This window comes from Acomys russatus, chromosome 5 (assembly GCF_903995435.1).
Source record: "Acomys russatus chromosome 5, mAcoRus1.1, whole genome shotgun sequence".
NCBI lineage: Eukaryota > Metazoa > Chordata > Mammalia > Rodentia > Muridae > Acomys > Acomys russatus.
Genome location: NC_067141.1, coordinates 33,027,295 through 33,052,690, shown reverse-complemented (window position 1 = coordinate 33,052,690; position 25,396 = coordinate 33,027,295). Strand labels below are relative to the sequence as shown.

Sequence of the window (25,396 nt, the reverse complement as noted above, 5' to 3'; positions counted from 1 at the left end):
TCAGCAGGAGTCACATCATTCACTTGGTTGAGGACAGAATAAGGAGGGTGTGAAACAATGCCCCAGTATCTGTCTCACCAGAGGACTCAGCACTGCCATTCTCACTAAGTACATGCATGAACTCTGCCTTCAGTGAGTCTCCCTGTACAATGCAGAATACAACTGACACAAATAGTAACGAGTGAGGGGTAGTTAACTTGAAAGTGGTCCTTCCAGTTTCTGGTCTTAGAAAAGCCAGAAACTTTGACCCTCAAGTAGCATAACTGATAAAGAGAGTTTAAAAGATTTCACTGAAGACAAAGGGGAAAAATGGTTCTCTGAGACCACTGGAAGTCTGGTACCAAAAGCATCAAAATGAACCATGGTAAATCTTTTCTGTTTTAAATATTCTTAGTGTCACTAATTAATGTATCTTATTTTCCAGTGTTGCTTTCTAGAGGAAAACTTAACTGGGTGATTTTTTTTTTCTATGTGATAATTTGATTTGATTATCTAATTGACTGCAATATTTAAAATGTGGACAACTCTATCACTTCTAAGTACTTTGGCAAAGCACAAGAAATCAATTTCATCCTAGGACCTTAGGAAGACAAGACAAACAGCCCAAGGCTTCAAACCAAAAAGCAAAGAAAGAAGCAACTTCCTGGAGATGGAAAATTACACCAGGGTCAAAGAACTTATTTTCCTGGGCCTGACCCAAAGTCAAGAAGTAAGTGTGGTACTCTTTCTTTTCCTTCTCCTGGTGTATGTGACAACTCTGCTGGGGAACCTGCTCATCATGGTCACAGTGACCTGTGAGTCCCGCCTTCACACCCCCATGTACTTCTTGCTCAGGAATTTGTCTGTTGCTGACATCTGCTTTTCCTCCATCACTGCCCCCAAGGTTCTGGTGGACCTTCTCTCAGACAAGAAGGCCATCTCTTTCAACGGCTGCCTCGCTCAAATGTTCTTCTTCCACCTCATTGGGGGAGTGGATGTGTTTTCTCTGTCTGTGATGGCTCTAGACCGCTATGTGGCCATTTCTAAGCCCCTGCACTATGTGACCATCATGAGCAGAGGCCGTTGCATTGGGTTAATATTTGCCTCCTGGGTAGGGGGCTTTATCCACTCCATCGTGCAGATTTCTCTCTTGCTGACACTTCCATTCTGTGGACCCAATGTTCTTGACACTTTCTACTGTGATGTCCCCCAGGTCATCAGACTTGCCTGCACAGACATCTTCGTAGTTGAGCTTCTGATGATTTCCAATAATGGGATGCTCACCACACTATGGTTTTTCTTACTCCTGGTATCCTACATGGTCATATTATTATTGCTGAGGTCCCATTCAGGAGAGGGCAGGAAGAAAGCCATCTCCACCTGCACCTCCCACATCACTGTAATCACTTTGCATTTTGTGCCCTGCATCTATGTCTATGCCCGGCCCTTCACTGCCCTCCCCACAGATAAAGCCATCAGTGTCACCTTCACAGTCATCTCCCCTCTGCTCAACCCTTTGATCTACACTCTGAGGAACCAGGAAATGAAGTCAGCCATGAAGCGACTCAGGAAAAGACTTGGACCTTCTGATGGAATAGAGAAGTAACTTTTGCCTGTTACTACCTTAAATGTTTCTAGCACAAATAAACTTTTCTATGCGTCCTGCTAATTTCCCTTATTCTGATATATTGGGAAAAAACTGTCAAGTCGATTGGTCTTGTGTTCTTTATATTTTCAGTGTTTAGAATCATGCCTTAAACCACTGAGGCTATAAGTTAATCTTGGTGAAATCTGTGAGGTTGAAGGAAATAAACAAATATAGAATATGATTTCACCGTCTATTAAGTCTTTAACATTTGTTGTTGTCCTTCAGGGTTTTTTTTTTTTTTTTCTGTTTCATTTTTTGACAGGATTTTTTTTCTACTGCCCAGGCTAACCTGGTACTCACTGTGTGTCCCAAGGTATCTTTGCACACAGCAACCCTCTTATACTAACAAGGGCTAAACATTGCAGACTTCAGTCAAAACAACAATGTAGTTTCAATTACTTAAATCTAACTTTATAGTGTGTGTGTGTGTGTGTGTGTGTGTGTGTGTGTGTGTGTGTGTGTGTGTGGTTTTATTTACAGGAACTAAAATCTGACTTTCATAGAACTTTCATGTATTAACTTCATTTTTTTGAACAGATATTTCTTCATTGAAACCAAAAGAAGTAGAACTGATTTAATCAGGATGTGCTGCAATTTTACTTTCCTGAGCATCCCTGTGCATCTTCATGATGTCACAATCAAAAGATAACCTCAACAACTTGGTTAGAAGTCAGTTACAGCCCAAAGCAAATTAAGGCTTCTCAAAATCCACTCTCTCTAAGTTCCCTCTCTCTCTCTCTCTCTCTCTCTCTCTCTCTCTCTCTCTCTCTCTCTCTTTCAATTAAAGCAAGCATTATTAAATACTGGCAAGGAAGGTGGACACCGGCCAGGTCTATACTCAGAATTCCCAGAAAATGGCCTCATTCTAAGTTCTTTTTTTTTTTTTTAAAGATTTATTCATTATTATGTATACAGTGCTCTGCCTACATGTATACCGATAGGCCAGAGGAGGGCATCAGATCACATTATAGATGGTTGTGAGCGACCGTGTGGTTGCTGGGAATTTAACTCAGGACCTCTGGAAGAGCAGGTGGTACTCTTAACCGCTGAGCCATCTCTCCAGCCCTCATTCTAAGTTCTAATCATCCTATTTTGTGACTATGTACAGATATCGACAGAGCACTCTAATCAAGCGTCAAAAAGTACACATTCTACTCTGGGCATGGCAGCCTCTCTAAAACAGACCACCACGTCCCGAGACACAAAACAAAGCTTAAAAATTCAGAAAAATTGAAGTAACACCATGTATCTTATCTGACCACAATACCACAAAACTTAAAATCAACAGCAAACGAATCTCTAATAAGTATAAAAACTCATGGAGATTAAAGAACTCATTTCTGGATGTGAATGGGAAAAAGAAGAATATATTAAAATTTTCTTGGGAATATAAAAATGAAAACACAATACAACAAAACCTCTGAGGCACATTAAAAGCAGTTCTACGAGGGAACGTGCAGCTCTAAACGTTTTCATTTACAAATCAGAAAGGGCGGGGCTGGAGATATGGTTCAGCATTTAAGAGCACTAAATGCTCTTCCAGAGGACCCAAGTTCAATTCCAAGCATCCACATGGCAGCTCACAGCTGTCTATAACTCCAGTATCTGACACTCTCATACAGACATACCTACAGGCAAAACACTAATGTACATAAAATAAGAATAAATTTTTAAAATTAGAATTGCATAAATTAATAACAATGATGGAACTCAATGGTTTGGAGAAAACAAACTATTGAAATAACAAAACAAACCAAAATCCATCAGATTAGAAGAAATAATAAAAACCAAAACAGAAATTAATGAAATAGATACAAAGAAAACAATACAAAGAATCAATGAATCCAGGAGATGGTTCTTTAAGCAGATAATCAAGACTGACCTTTGGCTCAACTAACCAAAAGAAAGAGAGGAGTCAAATTAACAGAAGCAAAAATAAACAAAGAAACATTACAACAGACATCAAAGAAACTCAGAATATTATAAAAGTATTCTATAGAATGCTAAGTTGAACATCTAAACAAAAGGGATAAATTTCCAGATTTATCCAAACCACCAAAGTTAAACCAAGAAGAGCTCAATGATCTAAGCAGACCCATAACAAACGAGGAATTGGAATCTTAATAAAAGCCTCTCAAAAAAAAAAAAAAATTCCAGACCCAGATAGGCTCACAACAGAATTTTTCTGGCCTCTCAAAACAGGCCTACCTCTAACCTTCTTATTCAAAAAAATCTATATCATTTTAATGAGTGATGATTAAAATTTTAATACCTATAACTTCTATAACCCTGGTTCTAAGAGATCTGATTCTTCCTCCTGGCCTCCATACACAGCAAGCATGCACATAGTGCACAGATATACATGCAGGAAAAATATTGATACACATGAAACAAAAATAAATAAATGTTTTTTTAAAAAGAATGATAGCTCACACCTTTAATCCTAGCCCTCCAGGAGGCAGAGGCAAGTGGATCTCTGTTAATTCAAGGCCAGCCTGGTCTACAAAGCAAGTCCAGGACAGCCAAGGCTACACAGAGAAACCCTGTCTTGAAAGAAAGAAAATAGTAGTAGGAGGAGGAGTAATAACAATTTTTAGCCAGGCTGTGGTGGTACCCACCTTTGATTCCAGCATGTGGGAGGCAGAGGCAAACAGATCTCTGAGTTGGAGGCCCAAAATATATAAAGAATTTAAGATTTAACACCAACAAACAAAATAACTCAATTTAAAAACAGAGTAGAGAGATGGCTAGGAGGTTAAGAGCACTGACTGCTCTTCCAGAGGTCCTGAGTTCAAATCCCAGCAACAACATGGTGGCTCATAACCATCTATAATGTGATCTAATGCCCTCTTCTGGCCTGAGGGTGTACATGCAGGCAGAGTACTGTATACTTAATAAATTTAAAAAAAAAAATCTTTTTAAAAAAATGGAATAGAGAGCTAAACCAAAAATTCTCAACAGAAGAATCTCAAATGCTAAGAAGCACTTTAAAAAATGCTCAGCCCGGAGGTGGTGGCACATGCCTTTAATCCCAGCACTTGGAAGGTAGAGTCAGGTGGATCACTGTGAGTTCGAAGCCAGCCTGGTCTACAAAATGAGTCCAGGACAGTCAAGTCTACACAGAGAAACCCTGTCTAAAAAAAAAAAAAAAAAAAAGAAAAGAAAAGAAATAAAGAAAGACAAGAAAAGAAAAAAGAAATACTCAATGTCTTTAGTCATCAGAGAAATGCAAATCAAAACAACTCTGACATTCCATCTTACACCCATCAGAATGGTTAAAATCAAAATCTCAGGTGGCAGACAACACATGCTGGCAAGGATGTGGAGAAAGGGAAATACTCCTCCGTTGCTATGGGAGTTAAAACTTGTACAATCACTTTGAAAATCAATCTGGCACTTACTCAGAAAAGGAATAGTCCTACCTCAAGACCCAGCTACACCACTCCTGGGCAGACACCCAAAAGAGGCTCCACCATACAACAAGGACATTTGATCAACTATGTTCATACCAACTTGCTTCATAATAGCCAGATTCTGAAAACAACCTAGATGTCCCTCAACCAAAGAATGGATAAAGAGTCTGTGGTACAGGCCGGGCGTGATGGCACACACCTTTAATCCTGGCACTTGGGAGGCAGAGGCAGGCAGATCGCTGTAAGTTCAAGGCCAGCCTGGTCTACAAAGCGAGTCTAGGACAGCCAAGGCTACACAGAGAGACCCTGCATCAAAAAACCAAGAGTCTGTGGTACATTTACACAATGGAATACTATTCAGCTACTAAAAACAAGGAAATCTTGAAATTTGCAGGCAAATGGGTGGAACTAGAAAAGATCATCCTGAGTGAGGTAACCCAGACCCAGAAAGACACACATGGTATGTACTTACTTATCAGCAGATATTAGCCATATAGTAAGTACAAGATAACAATGCTACAATCCACAGACCCAAAGAAGCTAAGTAGCAAGGAGGACCCAAGAGAGAGTGCTTGAATCTCACTCCAAAGGGGAAATAAAATAGCTATCAGAAGTGAACAAAGAGAGGCAACTGTATAAGAGAGCATGTGGGGAAGGAAACAAAGGTGGGGATCAGATGTGGGGAGAGCAGGGGCAGGAGGTAAGAGGTCTAGGAGAGAAAAGGGAAACTGAGGCATGGAGGGCAGGCATCTCTGCAACAACCTGGAGACCTCCTGGTTGGATATGGGAGTGACCCTAGCTGAGACTCCTAGTAGCAGGGTCCTTAGAGACTGAAGCGGCCACCTTCTAGCAAGGCAGGACTCCTAGTAGAGGGAGGGGAACACCAACCCACCCAAAAACCTTCAGCCCAAAGTTTACCCTGCCTACAAGAAATACAGGGAAAAAAGAGGGAGCAGAGATTGAGGAAACGTCCAACCAATGCCTGGCCCAACCTGAGACCCACCCCACAGTAGAGAGCCAACCCCTGACACTATTAATGATATTCTGCTATGCTTGCAGACAGGAGCCTAGCATAGCTGTCCTCTGAGAGGCTCCACCCAGCAGCAAATCAAAGCAGATGCTGAGACTCCTGAGAGTTGCAACCAAACATAGGCTGAAGCTCTGGGAGTTTTGTGGAAGTGTTGGAAGGGTGGGAGGGTGGGGTGGGGACAGAAGGTCTGGGAGAGGACAAAGTGCACAAGAAACCCAACAGAGTCAAGTAACCTAGACCCACAGGAGGCTTACGGAGACTGAAGCACCAACCAAAGAGCACACATGGTCTGGACCTAGGCCCCCTGCATATCGGATGGGCAGCCTGGTCTTCATATGGGTCTACTAGCAAGTAGAGCAGGAGCTGTTTCTGACATGGACTCTGTTGCTTGATTTTGAATCACTTCCCCCTAGCAGGGCCTCCTTGTCTGGCCTCAAGTGGAAGAGGCTCCCTCAGTCCTGATGTGACTTGAATTGCTGGGGCTCTCCTTTTATAAGGAGATGGGGAGGAGGGAAAGAGGGAGGGGGAGGGTGGGACAAGGAGGAGAGGAAGGGGCCGCATTTGAGACCCAAAATGAATAAATAAACTTTTTTTTAAAAGCCATGGGAGAAGCTTGGCTTTCATTGGAGAAACATTGTGATTATCCTACTCCTGTTTGCCAGGGGAAAAAAATGGAAAATAAATACATAGATTTGTTGCTGTTATTGTTCTATTTTGAAGGTGAGGTCTTCTTTCTTTCTTTCTTTCTTTCTTTTTTTTTTTTTTTTTTTTTTTTGGTCTGTTTGTTTGAAACAAGATCAGGACTCCCTGCTTGGGCATGGTACCACTCAGTGATCTGGGTTGTCCCACATTAATTAACTTAATAAAACAATACCCCAAAGGCACAACCACAGGCCAATCAAATATAGACAACCCTTCGCTGAGACCATTTTCCCAAGTGATTTAGATTGTGTCAAATTGAGAAGTGAAACTGTCACAATCCACCATTTGTCAACTTGACATACAAACACACTACTTTTGAACAATAGCCTTCAACTGCTTGTCTCCAAGGTCTCAGAGCTTTCTCATAAGACAAAATATAGTCCAACTTTAAAAGTCTAAATTTTCTCCAAAATTCAAAGTCTCTTAACTATGGGCTCCTATAAAACTTAAAATGTTATATAATTTCAACATATGATGACACAGTGTAACATTCTTATTCTAAAAGAAGCAGGGAATCACAAGAAACAATGAGACCAAAACAAAACCAAACTCAGCAAGGTGAAAACCAAGTCCTGTAGCTCAATGCCCAGCACTTCAAGCTTCTTTTCTGAACTCCAAGTGGCTTGTATTATTCCAGTGAAGTACAGGGCATGTCATGTCATTGATCTTCTTTGTCTCAGCCTGATCAGCACATGAACATCCACTCTCCATTGCTTTCTAAAATCCCATGAACCAGGCATTAACTGTCCACATTTTTCTCCTGATTATTATATTCCAGGATGCCACTAAAATGGCCCAGTAAGCATGGTTTCCAATATTCAATAGGTTTTTTCACCTCAATACTACCACATTCTTATATTCATGTCTAGTATTTCCATAAAATACTTCCACATTCTTCCCACAAAAATAGCCCAAGATGGAACTGAGAAGATGGATCAATAATTAAGAGCACATACTGCTCCTCCAGAGGACGTGGGTTTGATTCTCAGCACCGAAATCAAGTTGCTCACAACTATTTGTAACCCCCACTCCAGAAATTTCCAGAAACCTCTGGCTACCTCAACCACCTGTATGCCTGTGGTGCACATAAACTCCCAAAAAATATATATACATATATGTAAATTAAAATGAATAAATGTGTTTTTAAAAAGTAGTCCAAGGCATACAATCTGCATGCTTGGGAATACCACAGCCAAAACCCCACTCCTGGTACAATATCTATTTTAGTTTCATTTCTGTTGTGAAAAAATAAAATACCAAAACAAAAACAACTTAAAGGAAATGGGTTCATTTCCCTATACAATTCCAGGTAATCATTCATCGTTGTGGGGAAGTCAAGTTAACAGAAACCTCAAACAGCTGGCACACCACATTCACTATCCAGAGAAGGGAGAAATGAATGCATGCCTGTCCATTTGCTTACTTGCTTGCTTGCTTGAACCCAGCTCAACTTCTCTGCTATTATATAGGTCAGAAGCCCTAGACTCTGTAATGGTGCTGTCCACAATGGGCTAGGTCTTCCCCTACCAATTAATTAAAGCCAACCCAATGTAGACAATCTTTCATGGAGCCCAGGTGATTCTAGGTTAACAATTGAAGATGACCGTCACAGGAAGAGAGTAACTAATGACTCAGTCCCTGGGGGTGGAAGAGTCAGACTTTATCAGTCTAGAAATAACCATAACCAAGATTTCCCATCCCGAATGCCAGTACATTGTTTCTTACCATTTCTATTCTGCACAGCAATAGAATTAATAACAACAACTGCTATTATATCAACAATTGTATTAATTTATCTCCATCTACATATAAATTTGGTCTATCTAGCTCTCCCCAGATGAAAAGTTTAAATGGTAAAAATGATGAATAATGATTAACAGATGTGTTTTTATAAGCACGCTCTATAACAACTTGAAGAGACAGACATGAAGGTTCAAGATCCAGAACTATTATCTGCTTGCTAAAGAAATAAGGAATTCTGAGACTGCTTATGGCTTAATCCTCTTTTCTCACTTCTTGATACTCTTATCTATGATTATCTATCATAACATATGTCTATATTCATATACACATGCATAGAGATATTCAAATATACAATTTTAATGTATTTGAAAACATGAAAAAAGACCCTGGAAAGTTTTTAGGCACATGATCTGGCATATTTCACAAAAGCTGACTAAGCTAAGAATAGGGGGATTTGATATTTGGATACAGATCAAAACATTGAGGGTTTTTTTTTCATATTAGTCTCTGTGTATTTATATGTAGATGTATACTTTAGCAACAATTTAATAATTCCCACTGAAACTCTGTCACCACCAGGGGAAGTAGCCAGTTGATTTCTACTTTCTTGCACAACAGTAGTCCTCTGCCTAGCTCTCATAATAGGTCTGGGACTAAGGGACCAGGACACTACACAAGGGCCCAGTACAAAAAAATTAGAAGGTACGAATCAAATAGATTTCTTTTATTGCCTCTAAAGAATTCTGAACACCAGACAAAATACATCAATGTGCACATGAGTGTTTGATAACACTTTAATGACTCCCATTGAAAAAAATGTCATCAAAACTATAGTCTGTCTGCTACTGCTACTTGTCTGACCAATAACATCCCCTTTGTCACTCTTACATCAGGCCTTGTAGCTAGGGGTTTGAACATAAGGCATGGACACAATGGAAGAACTTTAAAGATGTTCCTTGTGTTTGCCCTTTCTCTCCTGAAAATGGAGAAAGACACTAAGACATCCAATCACCCAAAGATCTTTGCCTTCCAGAGCACACTCTTCAGCAACAACTGTTGCTCACTACACCTAATAACATGTAATTTTTCAATCAAATTTTAAGAGCAAGGGAAATAGATAAAGACATTAAGTTTCTAGCTAGGTGTAAGGTTATATTGAAGTTGAAATGCCATTGTTATGTTTTAATAGTCAGACCTTGAATCTTTTCTAGAGATAGTAACTACTTCTGGCCCAAAGACGATCATCTCACCGACAAACAAAACAAAAATGGTTGCTAAGTACTGGAAGGGGGAGGTGCTGCCAAAAAGCAGAACCTTGATGCACTGAGTATGAGCTTCTGTGTATTTGTTGAGAGCCTTTGAGTTGTGTAGTGCTGTGGCTGCCACATGTTAAAATCAATGTAGAAAGAGTTTCTTCCAAGTAAGATTATTTTCAAATGCTCCTGTGATACAAGATGAGAAAATACATTGATTGAATCTGTGCAGCAGGTAGAAAACAATGCCTTCCATTCTGGTTCCATCTCTTCCTTCTTATGTAACTTCCCTGGCATAAAAATGCAGATCTGTGATAAGTCTGTAATAGAATTAGAACCAGTATTTACCTAATTAGTGGAGCAAGAACTGAATAAATTAACTTTCTATAATGTACCACACATGAAAAGCACTTCAAAAAGTCTATGACTAGGAAAGATTTCTTTTGTATTACGAACAAAAAGTTAAAACTATTATTTAAAAAGAAAAGCAGCTTTGTCTGTTGTCAGAAGTGATTGCGCTTTTGATGTTTCCTATGCCTCCCACCCAACTCTAGCTGGTCTTCCCTCCCAGCAGGTCTCTTTTCTTTTCAGGAAGTTTGAGGAACATTCTACTAGGGCTTAAGAGGGAAGCCACAAGGCAGGCAGCTATACATCCTGGCAGCTGCCTGAAGAAAGGAGGCAGATGAAAGGAAGAGACAGAGGCACACCCTTTGAGTCAGAGCACGTGATGGAGAGCGGCAAGCAGCTGTTAATGGGGATCTTTAGAGAAAACACTGAGGCATCCCAAGTATCAGGACAAGCAAGTGTGCCCGGGGTTTGGGTCAGTCTCCAAAAGCAGAATAGAAAGGAGAAAAAGGCAAATTGTGACTTTTGACTTAGAATTCGAACGGTAGGTCAACTTAGTGAATGTTTGCAGAGTAATTGTCAGTCTCACTTTTCACCTTGCACAGATCATTTTCTTCTCTCAAACTGTGAACACACTAGCAAATCACCAAACTTACAGTTGCACATTTTAATTTTTAGCATGTATTAATTATACTTATAAACGAGATTCAGTATGGTATCACATATGCTTGCAGCGTGCAGTCTAGCCTCTTTTTATCTGCCCTTCACACATGTACACACGCATACACACACGCACACACACATGCACACATGCACACGCACATACACACATCCTTCTCAACCCCCATTACTAGCCCTCCATATATGAAAGACAAAACATGAGAACTCTTCTTTCTGTGTCTAATTTATTTTTCTTAGCATAATTTTGTCTAATTCCATCCATTTATTGGAATATATTTGAACATCTCAAAAAAATATTCTATGCACAAGGCAGAAAAATGATTACAATCCTAAAATTTCCTTGGTGCTGAGCATGGTAGTACAGCCTTCTAACACCAATATTCAAGGGTCTGAGACAGGAAGATAGAAATTTCAGAGCCACACTGGGCTACATACATAGTATAAGTCTATAATTTCTCAAGATCACCAATAACAGCTTAGAAAAACAAAACATTATTCTTTAGTAAGACTTATTTTATTACTTATTTGTGTGTCTATGAATGTATCTGCGCATATTGTGTGAGTGGTCGTGGGCCCATATGAGAGCATCAAATCCCCTGAAGTGTCTGTGAGCTATGATCCATCTGCCTCTACTCCCTGAGTGCTGGGAGCACCTAAATTTATTCTCGTAAAAGTAACTAGCAATGGGAGGATATAAGGGATGGGATAACCATTGAGATGTAACAAGAATAAATTAATAAAATAAAATTTAAAAAAATAAATACATTAATTAAAAATTAATATGTAATATATATGTAATAGTAATAATTAAAGAACAGAGACCATGGGGGGGGGGGAAAGTAACTAGCACATCAGAAATCTTAGTGAATACCACTTTTTTTTTTTTTGTCAAATTGTTTCTCAAAGTATTCCATTTCTATCCCTAAGGCTTTTAACAGTGGGAAGAGAGTAGTGTCAGAGACTGAAAAACAATGTCCTGCCAACTGCCATTAGGGGTGCCTACTGTATCTGTTTATTCTCTTTAAATTGGCTGCTGAGGGTTTGTCATCTTGAAAGAGACATTTTTAATGAGTCACAGCAGATATAAAGTAAATCCCTATGTTATTACAGTCATGGTAATCCTGAATCAAAGCTCTTCTCCAATAAGTAGTCCTGCAAAGGTAAGGACTCCATTAGTGACCTTTGACCTGGGATGCTGCTGCATCTACTGAATTTAATTCTAGTTGTAACTGGGAAGGAAAAGCTGGGATCCGGATGCTGAGTAAAATTCAGAGAGATTTCCGGCAGTAGAAGGGAATTGAGTCATGCTGCCTGGAGACTGGCTGGGGCCAAGAGAAGGAGATCTCTGCCAGTAGGCAGTTCTGTACTGTTGACTATCTAGGAGGGCAACCATTGCCAGGGTTAGGGTAAAGGGCCTTAAAACTACAAATCTACCAAGCATGGTGGCGCACATCTTTAATCCCAGGACTCAGGAGGAAGAGGCAGGCATCTCTGCAAGTTCCAGGCCAGCCTGGTCTACACAGTGAGTTCCAGGGCTTTTACAGGGCCACTATCTAAAACCATCAGATCCTAAAGCCCACCAAACAATCAATATAGCTGCCAAATGGAAGTAGGTTTGTCACTGTGCTGCCATCTTACTACCATGTTTTTTTTTTTTTTTTTTTAGTCACCACACTGCTTCAGCCTCCTTCAACCTCTACCTCACATAGAGGATGTCTTGTAAACAAAACCTGCTAAGATACTGCCTTCTCCCAAACTGTATGCCCCAAACCAAACCCCTTTTGTCTGTTGGAGTTAGGACACAGGGAACTCACCCTTTTAGATGCTACATAAAATGTGTATTCCAAAACATCCGCTGCTGAGTAACATCTTAATTACTCCCACTGAAACAACCTCATAGTCAACAGAACTTTTCCGCAGCCACATCCACTGTAATCCCTCTGATAGTTCTCACATTTTTCTGAGACTTACGAGTTGGTAAACATGATGAAACACAGTAAATCAGAGCCAAGAAAATGTCATTCTTGGAGTCTGCCCTTTGTCATATCAATAAAAGGAGGAGCCAGTGGAATTAATGGCCTTCAGAAGGTTGCTAAGAGAACCTTCTGAAGCCAATAGTCTCCAATGTCCTTGTGATCATCGTTTAAGATGTTGGAGTCCTTGAAAAAAGGTTGAAGATCTTAAGTAAGGAATGGAATTCTACAGCTTTGTGAGTCTGTGGTGCCCAGTATGTATGAACACGGATGAGAAGGTAAGAGATGTGTTAAAATCTGACCGTAATTATTCAAGCACTATGTGGACACAAGATCCTACATTTCAGAGAATGTGCTGTGGCAAATAGCACAGGTTAGAAGTGTTTACAGAGATGACACTGTAAAACAGGACGTGTGGGAAGAAGATCAGTTTAGAACTTGGGAAAGGGTACTGTCTGTTACAAGAGACTACTTGAGCTGCACTGAGACTGCTCTGCATTCTTCGCCTATGTAGGTGGATCTCCTCTGACTGAAATCCTCAGAGGTAGTACTTATAATAAATTTTAGCCTAAAAGAAACATATTTCAAACCTTCAGGAAACTTGAAAGACTAATACAAGGAGCTGGAGAGGTGACTCAGCAGGCAAAGGTGCTCCCATGCAACCCTGATGACCTGAGTTCAATCCCCAGAACCCACAAAAGAGTGAAAGGAGAGAACTGACTCTACAAAGTTGTCTGCTAGCCTCCACATGCTGTGGCACACACACACACACACACACACACACACACACACATACACACACACATGCCAATAATAATAAGTAGTTAAAATAAAAATAAAATGTAAAGGACTAATAAAAGTAATGTACACAACTCTTATATCTGCAAGAAGAAGAGTTGTGATAGCAATGATTTCCATCTCTGTGTATTCTAATACCTTTCTTTGCATTCAAACGATTTCTTCCCAGACAAAACTCCAGTTCACAAGCAACTCTCAGTATCCATAAGGTGCCCTTGCCAACCTTCTTCCCAACCTCACAGGCCCCCATATAGTCATCACTCCTCAGTGCAGCTTTTCTGAGCCAATTAACGAAAAATCCTCCTTTCCTCACACTTAGCACCTTGACTATTTTGAGAAGGTCCCTTCGCCCCCAGATAACTGTTAGATTTTAATGATTTTCCACTGTGCAGAGATCATACTCCTTTTCTCAAATAACCTAGATCTATGCCAAGGCTCCATCAATACATGCCAAATAAGTAAGTGGATTAAAAAAAAATCACGGTATCCAGCAGAAGCTGGATGATGTAAAAAGAAAGAAACAAAGAAACAGAAAGAAAGAAGAAAGGAAGGAAGGAAGGAAGAAAGGAAGGAAGGAAGGAAACCTGGTTTCTGAACATAAAACTTAACTCTTTATTCTGAGCTATGGCCTGCCTTTTTGCCTCCCACAGAGCTGGTGTCCTGTGTAGACAGGGGCCAGTCCATCTCCTTAAAATCTCTGGTAACTATACAGAATTGGTATATATGTGACCATCTAGTGGACATCTCTCTGAAGCTAAGCATTTATGGCTCAGTCACTATTTAATCTATCTAAGTTAATCAAGATACTAGATAACCAGCCTGTATGTGAAGACCTTTACATATGTCTTTCGTCCCCACAACTTCCCTTTACCGTGACCTCCATTCCACTGAAATGGAGATTCAGTGAGGCCACACACCTGCCTGACAAAATGAGGTCTTAAACCTTAGTGGCTCTTGCTCCTGAGACCCTGCTGAACAGCTTCCAGTCTGCTTAGATGATGCCGGATGAAAAGGCGAACTAAGCATGCATTCTGTTGGCATGCAGTGCCCACCACATTCTGCAACATTCATTGTCCTAACTTCCTTAAGAGTGTGTGTTCTGACAAAGCTATTTTAGGATGTATATCCAGAGAAATATTCAGTTCCTCTAAGATGCTGGTGGGTTTGAAGAAGCTGTGTGTGTGTGTGTGTGTGTGTGTGTGTGCGCGTGCGCATGCGTGTGTGCGTGCATTTAATACAGTTTTTCTTTAATATACACATAAACACATTTCCTATTAGCTAGTTAGGCTTTAAATACAGATGGCTTGTGTGAATTAATTCATGTAATTCTCATGAAAATGATACAAAGAGGTGTCTTTGTCAGTAAGTAACAAGTACAGTGATGGGTAATTGGATGGGTAAAGGAACTTTGCTGTGTTAAGACAGTAAGTGTCCAGTTTGGGCCATTCAGTGTGCTATGGAAAGAAGGGTACCACCTCTCAGTTAGGATACTTTGGGTAGTTTGGTTTTAGTCTACCAAATTAAAGTAGCTTTACAGAGGACTGCATAAAGAAGAGATAACTTGATGGTAAAGTGAGCTATATGGAAATAAAAACCTTCATAGGAACTGAAAAACGCACTCCAAATATGGAAGGGAAAAAATTATCTTTGCCTTTCTTCCTTCCTTCTTTCCTTTCTTTTGTTTGTTTGTTTGGTTGTTGCCATTGCTGTGTTGTTTTGTTTTGTTTTTGAGACAGGGTTTCTCTGCTTAGTCTTGGCTGTACTGGACTCACTTTGTAGACCAGGCTGGCCTTGAACTCACAGTGATCCACCTGCCTCTGCCTCCCGAGTGCTGGGATTAAAGGTGTGAGCCACCACACCTGGCCTTCTTTTTTTTTTTTTTTCTTTTTTTCTTTTTCTTTTTTCCCTCTTCTTTGTGATAAGAAGAAAGTGGAGATAAATTCAGAAGAAAGAAGTTCAGAACAATTACAAGATTTCTTCAAATATAAAAGGAACTAAAAAACAAGTTATATGGTAAGCACATATTTCATATTTCAAGAAACTATCCAACTATTTTTTAAAGTAGCTTTAGCGTTCCACATTCCCACCAACATTCCAGCCTGCTCTTGACATGTTAGTCCTTTCCACTTTAGTTATGCTAATGGCTGGGCATTGTTTTTTACTTGTACCATGACTTCATTTACACAGTAGTTTTAACACATGGTTTGGTTTTTTTTGTGTTGTTTTTTTTTTTTTTTTTTTTTGGTCTTTTGAGACAGGGTTTCTCGGTGTAGCCTTCGTTGTCCTGGATTCGCTTTGTAGACCAGGCTGGCCTTGAACTCACAGCTATCCGCCTGCCTCTGCCTCCCGAGTGCTGGGATTAAAGGCGTGCGCCTGGCTAACACATGTTTTATTTTAGACAGTATCTCACTATGTAACTGTAGGTAGCCTGGACATCTTATGGAGACCAAACTGCCTCAAACTCACTGAGATCTACCTGCCTTTGCCTCAGCCACTGTTTCCCAAGTGCTGGAACTAAAGGCTCCCTACTCACTACACTCACCTCATTTCTCCCACTTTTTTTAATTGGATTGGTCATTTTCCTACTTATGAAATTTAACAGTTACAGTCATCCCATTTCTACTATTTCCCTGAGAGAGCTGGAAGTATATTTACCTAAGGCCACACAGCCCATAGCAGCTGTGTATGTAGCAATCAAAACACTAGACCAGAAATGCTCATTAAATGAATATTTTACATACACTGTGGTATCTCTACACCACAAAAGTGAAAAAAAAAAAAACAGCAGTGTGCATAAATCATGGGTGAGTTTCATGAGTAGAAGAAGTCATAAAAAAAGTGAATAAAATAGTGGATTCAATTTATAGAAAATTCTATACAATGTAAACTACTGTATAATAACAGAGCACAGTGCTTAAAGTAGAAAAGATAAAGAGTGGCTACAGGTCATGCTCTAGGTAGGCCACTGTTGTAACTACAGTGATCATGACGCCACAATACACAGAGATCAAAACTTACCGCAGTGTACACTTCAAATATGTGTGGCCACTGTGCAGCAATGACACATCAAGAAAATAACTGACTGTAAGAACAAAGCTAAAGTAATACATAAAGGAGACCTCAGAATAACATTGTTTTCTCCATGGCTGAGGGACTCCTCCTCCTCCTGAGATAATTGAAAGTAAAGACATAAATAACAAATTACTCCTCGGGAAGAGAGCAGCAGTAAAGAAGAATAATAACCTTAATTTTCCTTTTTTTTTTTTTTCTCAAGTAACGACAATGAAGATTTTTATTTTTGCTGAAATTCCATAAAGCCAAGTGAGTAGTAATGTCCCAGATACAGTTTGACCTTTGAGTTTTGCCAAGTTTAAATAACACAATATTCAAGACATACTGAAAACGTTGTCAATTACTGTATGTCTGGCATGAATTTCTCACTTTTCAGATCCTACTTTATGTTTTTATCTGGTCCAGTATAATTTCTCAATGTTAAATAAAGTAAAATACTTTCTTATTATAATATTTACCTAATATATTATATATAATGTATAATACAAATAATCCATAATATGCTCTTCTTACTTAAAAAATATATTCAACAGTTATCTTTAATAAAAGTCAACTTTTTTGTTTCTTTTCAAGTCAAAACATTTTTTTATTTCTTACATATACATTTATATTATTACACATATATACAATAAACTACCTACAGCAAGAAGAACCATGACACAATCAGGAATTATATAAATGTTACATTCTTGGCTATTTGTATTTGACAGCCTTGAAGAAAATATCTTTCCTATCCTGGTGCTTCTAAATTTCTAAAATTCTGAATGTAAATCAATCTCCATCACATCTTGTCATGGGATGAAATTCATGATTAATTCCTGTAGAATTCAACTCAAAGGACACTGTTTAGTAAACAGAGTTATTGAATTAGAGTATCCAATCTAGAAAAAAAATCCTCATCAAATATAAAATGTTTCTTGAAAAACCAGAAAGTAAATAAATAAAATAAAATGTTTTACTTGTAAAAAAAAAAATAGCTAGCCACTGCCTTACTAAACACACACACACACACACACACACACACACACACACACGCACACACGCAAATCTACTCTATACCTCTAACACAACCAATACCTGACGACTCATCATTCGCCTCTGTTTGCCTTAAGTTTATAATTAGAACGTTGCTTTTATGCATCTTAAAATATTTGTGATTTACAAATGCAAATAAGTAAATGCATGTTTGTATAACAGAATGTCATTCAGGACATATTACAGTGACAATTATAATAACCTTGCAGTAGCAATCCATGTGATAACAGTACCTTGTAAGCTTTCAATTCTGATACCTGCCTCTAAGAATCTGAGCTTACTGGAGCATCTTCTGGGTATATTCCAAGGAGTGGAATAGCTGGGTCTTGAGGAAGCCCTATTCCCATTTTTCTGAGATAGCACCAGATAGATTTCCAAAGTGGCTGTACTAGTTTGCATTCCCACCAGCAATGAAGGAGTGTTTCTCTCTCTCCACATTCTCACCAGCATGTGGTGTCACTTGAATTTTTGATCTTAGCCATTCTGATGGGTGTAAAATGGAATCTCAGAGTTGTTTTGATTTGCATTTCCCTGATGACTAAGGAGGTTGAACATTTCTTTAAGTGTTTCTCAGCCATTTGATATTCCTCTGTTGAGAATTCTCTGTTTAGTTCCAAGCCCAATTTTTCAATTGGGTTATTTGGTTTGGTGGTGTTTAATTTCTTGAGTTCTTTATATATTTTGGATATTAGACCTTTGTCAGATGTAGGGTTGGTGAAGATCTTTTCCCAGTCTTTAGGCTGTCACTTTGTTCTCTTGACAGTGTCTCCTGCCTTACAGAAGCTTCTCAGCCTCATGAGGTCCCATTTATTAATTGTTGACATTAAGGCCTGGGCCGTTGGTGTTCTGTTCAGGAAGTTGTCTTTTGTGCCAACATGTTCCAGGCTCCTCCCACTTTTTGGGAGATGACTCTCTCATGTACTCTGGTGCCTCACATTTGACTATGTCCCCTGGAGGGAGAAACCTGGTGGCACTTAGAGGAAGGACAGCAGGTTACCAAGAAAAGACTTGATACCCTATGAGCATATACAGGGGGAGGTAATCCCCCTCAGGAACAGTCACAGGGGAGGGGAATAAGGGGAAAATGGGAGGGAGGGAAGAATGGGAGGGTACATGGGATGGGATAACCATTGAGATGTAACAAGAATAAATTAATTAAAAAATAAACAAATAAAAAAAAAAGAATCTGAGCTTACTAAGAAAAAGTTAACACTTGCTAAAATAATATTGTTAATTTTTTTCAAGATGTACAAGAAAGGAAAATCGTGATTCAATGGCGTTGAAAAATGACACCAGAGTAAAAGAATTTATATTTCTGGGTCTTACTCAGTCCCAACACCTCAGCCTGGTCTTATTTCTTGTTTTGTGTTTTGTGTATGTAACAACTCTCCTGGGGAATCTCCTTATCATGATCACTGTGACCTGTGAGTCCCGTCTGCACACACCTATGTACTTCCTGCTCCGAAACCTTGCCATCCTGGACATCTGCTTCTCCTCCATCACAGCCCCTAAGGTCTTGGTGGACCTTCTGGCAGAAAAAAAGACCATTTCTTACACAACGTGCATGACACAGATATTTTTCTTTCATCTGCTTGGTGGGGCAGACATTTTTTCTCTCTCAGTGATGGCATTTGATCGCTACATGGCCATCTCTAAGCCCCTGCACTATGTGACCATCATGAGTAATAGGCGGTGCACAGCCCTCATTGTGGCTTCCTGGGTGGGGGGCTTCGTCCACTCCATTGTGCAGATCGCTCTCCTGCTGCCACTCCCCTTCTGTGGACCCAATGTTCTTGATACCTTCTACTGCGATGTCCCACAGATCCTCAAGCTTGCCTGCACTGACACCTTTGTTCTTGAGCTCCTGATGATCTCAAACAACGGCCTGGTCACTACCCTGTGGTTCATCTTCCTGCTGGTGTCCTACATGGTCATCTTGATGATGTTGAGGTCTCAGGCAGGAGAGGACAGGAGGAAAGCCATCTCCACCTGCACCTCCCACATCACTGTGGTCACCCTGCATTTTGTGCCCTGCATCTATGTCTATGCCCGGCCCTTCACTGCCCTCCCCACAGATAAAGCCATCAGTGTCACCTTCACAGTCATCTCCCCTCTGTTGAACCCCTTGATCTACACTCTGAGGAACCAGGAAATGAAGTCAGCTATGAAGAGGCTAAAGAGAAAACTCACACCTCTTGAAAAGTAACAGAAAAAGGAAACCCCAACACTCTTGTCACCGGGAACTCTCTTCATTATTTTTTCTGTATGTTTACATACTCACATGATTGTCAATTAACCAGCTACATGGAAATGCTAAGAAAACATTTGCTTTTCTACTTATATTAGTAGTAATTAGTAACCCAAATTTCTATGTGGCACAAAGAGTCTTACAGGATCAGGCTGATTAATTTATTTGCTGTTTAGTTGGTTGTTCTTGAGACAAAGTCTTACCATGTAGTCCTGCCTGGCCTTGAACTCATAGAAATCTGCATGTTTCTGGCCTTGCAAGTGCTGGGATTAAAAGCATGAGCCACCACGCTTGTCCTGTTTTCTTGTTCTTCTCTGCTTAAGAATAATTTGTTATCTAATCTAGGCCTAGAATGTTTTCAGCCTCTGAGACTTACTGCTGAATAATCTCACTCTTTCTAACTCTTTCTGAACTCTGGGCTGGCTGGTTCAACTCAGCTGTTCAGGCTCAAACTTCTCTCTAAGCTAACTTATTCAAATTGGCTTCTCTCAGTTTCTGACTGAATTGCTCTGCTCAGCCTCAAGCTAACTTTAGCAATCTGTTCTAATCTTCTGGCTCCTTCTCATTCATTCTGTCTTCACCTGTGTCTGGCTTGTTCTCTCTTCAGCCTGTCTCTGTAAAACTATCCTGGTAAAAACTGCCTCTGAATTCCACAAACTGAACTGCCACAAACTCAACTCCATTGCACTGCCTCTCAACTCATTGACTCAACCAAACAGCCTGACAGAACTGACTAGAACTCAGAGATCTGTTTGCCTTTGTCTTCTTGGACTAAAGGTGTCTCTATATTCCAGCAGGAACACACAGACCTAGAAGGTCTTTGGATGTGATCTCTCGACAGAACAGCCATGTGCTGAATTAAAATTCCTCTATAAATGCAAAAAAAAAAAATTTGTTTTGTTATTATATGTATGGATAGTTTGTCAGGATGTATGTGTGCCCACCATGTGCATGCAGGCTAGAAGATGCCATTGGATCCCCTATAGCTAGAGTTACAAATAGTCATGAGCTGCTATGTGAACACCAGAAACCAAACGTGGGTCACTTGCAAGAGCAAGTAAGGGCTCTTAACTGCTGAGCCATCTCTCCAGCCCCTGATTACTATGTTTTCAACCAAAGACCAAAGTTACAATATGTCAGTCAAAACAGCTGTCATTAGACTCAATTCCTTTTTCAAAAGGCGAGGAGCTAGAACTGCTTGTTTTGCTTGCAATCCAGTACTTGGAAGGTGGTAATAGGGTATCAGGAGCTCAAGGTCAGTTTGGGGCCAACCTGGGCTATATGACAGCCTATCTCCAAACACCAAGCAATAAAAAGAAGGAAGAGGAGAAAATGCAGAGATAAAAAAGTTATTTGTTCGAGGACTTTAGCCAAGTTAGGCACAGAGATGTCTTTAATAGCCAACTCTTAATTTTCTATCACATAATTACAAGCTCTTACATTGTTGGGTCTGCCATACAAAACTATATTCCTGTTCTAGTAGGCTCTCATGCTCAGCACCTCTGAGGTCCACATTCACGGGTGTGGCTGGATTATCAGGTAGGGAAATTTGCTTTTCCTTAGTTAAACTCTTACTGGACTTTGGCTGGTGAGGACGTTCCCAGACCATAATGATTACCCTCCTGGATTCCTGTCACAAATGAAGTTTGACAACAGTTCTCGTCGTGACCTGAAGGTATTTCTGATAATACAGACTATGCTTTACCATTAGACATTCTTATGAGGAGTTCGGACAGGAGCAGAGTTGTGAGGATCCCACATAGGGACCAAACCATCTCCAACACCCAAGTGACTTTTCAGCTGTAGACTTGCTACATCAATCTCAGGTCAGTTTCATGAGTCACAGTTCTGCTACTTGGAGGTCAGGGGGAGCTTAGCAAGGAATTGGACAAGGAGAGACAAGGAGGTTTGGATGCTTGTATCATTTCATATACATGAAAAGTAAATTAAATATATCTTTAAATAGAGATACCCTGAAGCTGATGAAAGGTAAATCTCAGGAGAATTTTATATCTTAAAAAAAAAAGCTATGAGTTATAGATAAACCCTCAGGGATGGGGGTTCAATAAGTAAACCACTTACTTTGCAAGAGCAAGGATTTGTAATCCCAGAGCTGGGGAAACAGAAACAGGAGTGTGTCTGGGGATCACTGACCAGCCAATCTGGCTTAAATGGTGATCTCTACCCAGGTGAGAAACCTGTCTTAAAGGAGGAGGATGGCATTCTCAGGGTGCCACCTGAGAGCACTCAGGAGAGGCCCAAGGCCAAGGAAAGTTCTCCAAAGCATGGAGAGTGTGGAGGACAAACTTGATGTGTCACTCCCCTGGATTTCTCTTGGCCCCATAAATAGTTAAGATGTTTTGGAATGAGTCTCAAATGTCTACTGGTCCCCATCACCTGATCAACCTCATCTAAATTTTTACACTATTGACTTATTTCCTTAAGCATAGAAATTCTAAGAACTTCACCAAATCACTGATCTTAGGATACTGCTGCCTTGCCCTACCACCTTTGGCCTCCAGAGCAGCCCCGGCTGCACTGAGACTCATTGGCCAGGCTGGCTCTGAACTCATAGAGTTCCACCTTCCTCTGCCTCCCAAGTGCTAGGATTAAACACTTGTACCACCATGTCTGGCCCCTGGGCTTTTCATTATGAAACTGCCTAAAAAAAGTGCACACGACACAACCATGGCTGTCCATTTCACACCAACATGTCCTTAATTTCACTATCTGACTCTTGCAATTCACTCAAAATCTGTCTTTATCTCTGTTAGAATCTGACAGCACAAAAAAAAAAATCTAAATATCTCAGTCAGTCTATCTCAGACTATACTCCCAAGAAGTGAGGAATCCTGAAGCTTTGCCATATGTTTATCTCTGGTGACTCTCATGAACATATCTAAGCACACAACATGACTGAATTAGTGCCCTAACTAACTGATGGTTTCATCTGATAGTACAAACATTTATTGGGATAATGTAAATAGCAAATTGAACTGCATTTTTTTTCATTTAAAAATGTATATTTTACCTATTCCATTAAGATATAATCATCAAATAAAATTATTCATATTTTCATTATACAATGTGAACTATATTGCAGAGATGTATGTTTTGATGGGTTTCTTTTTATGTTCTGTTCCAAAGAACCTCAGAAGGCTCAATTGAATCTGTGCACAATCACTTTTAAAATGTACTCTGGTCTCCATGTTCTCTCACCCAAATGTTGTAATGGCCAACACTTCTGAGTGTCCATGAAAAAGGAATATATATTAATTTATAAAGTAAGTAACTTGATGAGCGTCAGAACGTGTCACCACACTGTCTCCCTAGATTCTGAGTGAACTGTTAATCTCAGCTATGTAACTTAAAGTAGCTGCACAGTGACCATGAACATATTACTTTAAAGAAGAAGCCAGGCATATGAATCTACATAACCCAGCTCAGGGAACCTCAGCCACAGAGCTCTCAGTTTTTCCATCACTACACTGTCTGTATAGTTCCATTTCCCAGCTGATTTCAGGCACAGGGAGTTTTTACCAAGAAGGAGATTGCAACATTCTATTCCTGAGGCAAAGAAAACTATCTCACTGGCTTCCTCTGAAGGCAAGGCCACGTCCTGCAGGAGCGCTGACATGTCGTCCTGTGATGGTGGAGAGCTGCTGACATTTTAATGATTCCCATGAGAGTTCCAAGTTATTGGCCACACTGTATCCACATTGATCCTCAGGAATATTCCCTTTGCTGCTTCCTATAATGGACTTGTGGCTGAGGGACCAGCAGAACAGAGCATTTGCATTCCTTGATGTCGCTCACAAAACCATCCCATTCCCCAGCCCCCTGCACTCCTACACCCCACATCCGTGTTGCCTCCAACCCGCAGCCCCGACACCCACATCACCTCAATCTAAAAGAAGATAAGATCAGTAGCCTTGAGGCAGGCTTGCTTTGTGTTAAATGCAGAATTTCCAGCAAACATACTTCTAAGATTCAGTTAAAGCATTGTAAAATAGTAAAGAGTCAACTGCCAGCTTGGCAGTTAAGGCAACAATGAACTTCTGAAATTGTTATCTACTAATGTTGATAACAGAAATGCTACAAGTGTTTCCAATGCTTCAAACAAAGTGAGAATCTTACAGAAACAAAGAGAAGTGATAGTTTCTCCCTTGAAGAAGACAGAAATTTAATTTAAGTATGTTTATAGCAAGTGTCTACGTACTCTGACTTTTTTGGGGTATTTACCTTAGCTTGATCTCTGAAGGTAAAAAAAATATATGTATTCCTGAGAAAAGAAATGGGCATCACCATTATATCTGTTAGCTTCCCTGGTGGAGCGCTTGACTGGCATGCATGCTTTGAGTCTGATCCACAGCATCACAGAGACCATACATAATGGTGCACGCCCATAATCCCAACACCTGGGAGGTAGAAATAGGAGGAGAAGGAGTTCAAGGTCACCCTCATCATCTCAGGTACACAGCAAGTTTAACACCAGCCTGGGCAAGAAATCCTGCCTTCAAAACTTCAATAAAGTAAGCCAGGCCTGCTGGCTTACACCTGTAATCCCAGCACTCTGGGAGGCAGAGTCAGGTGGATCTCTGTGAGTTTGAGGTCAGCCTGGTCTATAAAAGTGAGTACAGAACAGCCAGGGCTACACAGAGAAACCCTGTCTCAAAAAACCAAAAGAAAGAAAGAAAGGAGAAAACTTTAATAAAGTAAGTTAATAAATGATATTTCTTTATTCTCTTCTGGCCTCCAAGGGCACTGCACACATTTGGTGCACATACACACATATATGTACAAGCAAAGCACTGTTACACAGAAACTAAAAGTAAATAAAATGTTCAATTTACAAATAATTTAATTAGTTAATAATATATTTTATAAAATAAAACTTATGTCCACACTCCAGATTGACCAATGGTTACTTAAGGAGTATTTCCTCCACTTCCTAGCCATGGTAAAGAATTCTGATTCTTCTGGGATTTCTGTGATTATTACATATAAAATTTATTCTTGAATCACGTTATGAATGCAAACATGAAAATGAGAAGGACAGGATGGATACAGTGGTACAAACCTTTAATCCCAGCACTGAGGAGGCAGAAGCTGGTGGATCCCTGAGTTCAAGGCCAGCCTGGTCTACAGAGTGCCAGGATAGCCAGGGCTACACAGAGAATCTCTGTCTCAGGAAAAAGAAAAGTTGGAAGGACTAAAACCATGAAGAGAAACATGAAGATGTTAGTTTTCCATGTGAGTGAATCAGTAAGAGGGTGCTTCTTGGAAAAGTGTAATCTTTTGATGGTTCCCCCCCCCACCAAGGACTAGAAGAACAAAGTGAAATTAAATCAGAGAAATTAAAGCTACATTCAGGAGGAAAATAATCTATGTGTGAATAGTAGGGTTAGCAAAATAACAAAAGAGACTGAGAAGACATGAAGTCCATCTGGAAGCTCAGTTTGCAAAGGTGACTCTG

The 25,396-nt window shown here is 40.0% G+C and overlaps 2 protein-coding genes across 2 annotated transcripts; both read left to right on the top strand.

Moving 5' to 3' along the window:
* The first annotated feature begins 553 nt into the window (after positions 1-553).
* LOC127190031 (olfactory receptor 4D10-like) lies at positions 554-1,585 on the top strand. Its single transcript, XM_051147081.1, has one exon. The coding sequence runs from the start codon at positions 650-652 to the stop codon at positions 1,583-1,585; it is 936 nt and encodes a 311-aa protein (XP_051003038.1). The 5' UTR covers positions 554-649.
* Positions 1,586-18,945: 17,360 nt separating this feature from the next.
* LOC127190030 (olfactory receptor 4D11) lies at positions 18,946-19,878 on the top strand. Its single transcript, XM_051147080.1, has one exon. The coding sequence runs from the start codon at positions 18,946-18,948 to the stop codon at positions 19,876-19,878; it is 933 nt and encodes a 310-aa protein (XP_051003037.1).
* The last annotated feature ends 5,518 nt before the right edge of the window (positions 19,879-25,396 follow it).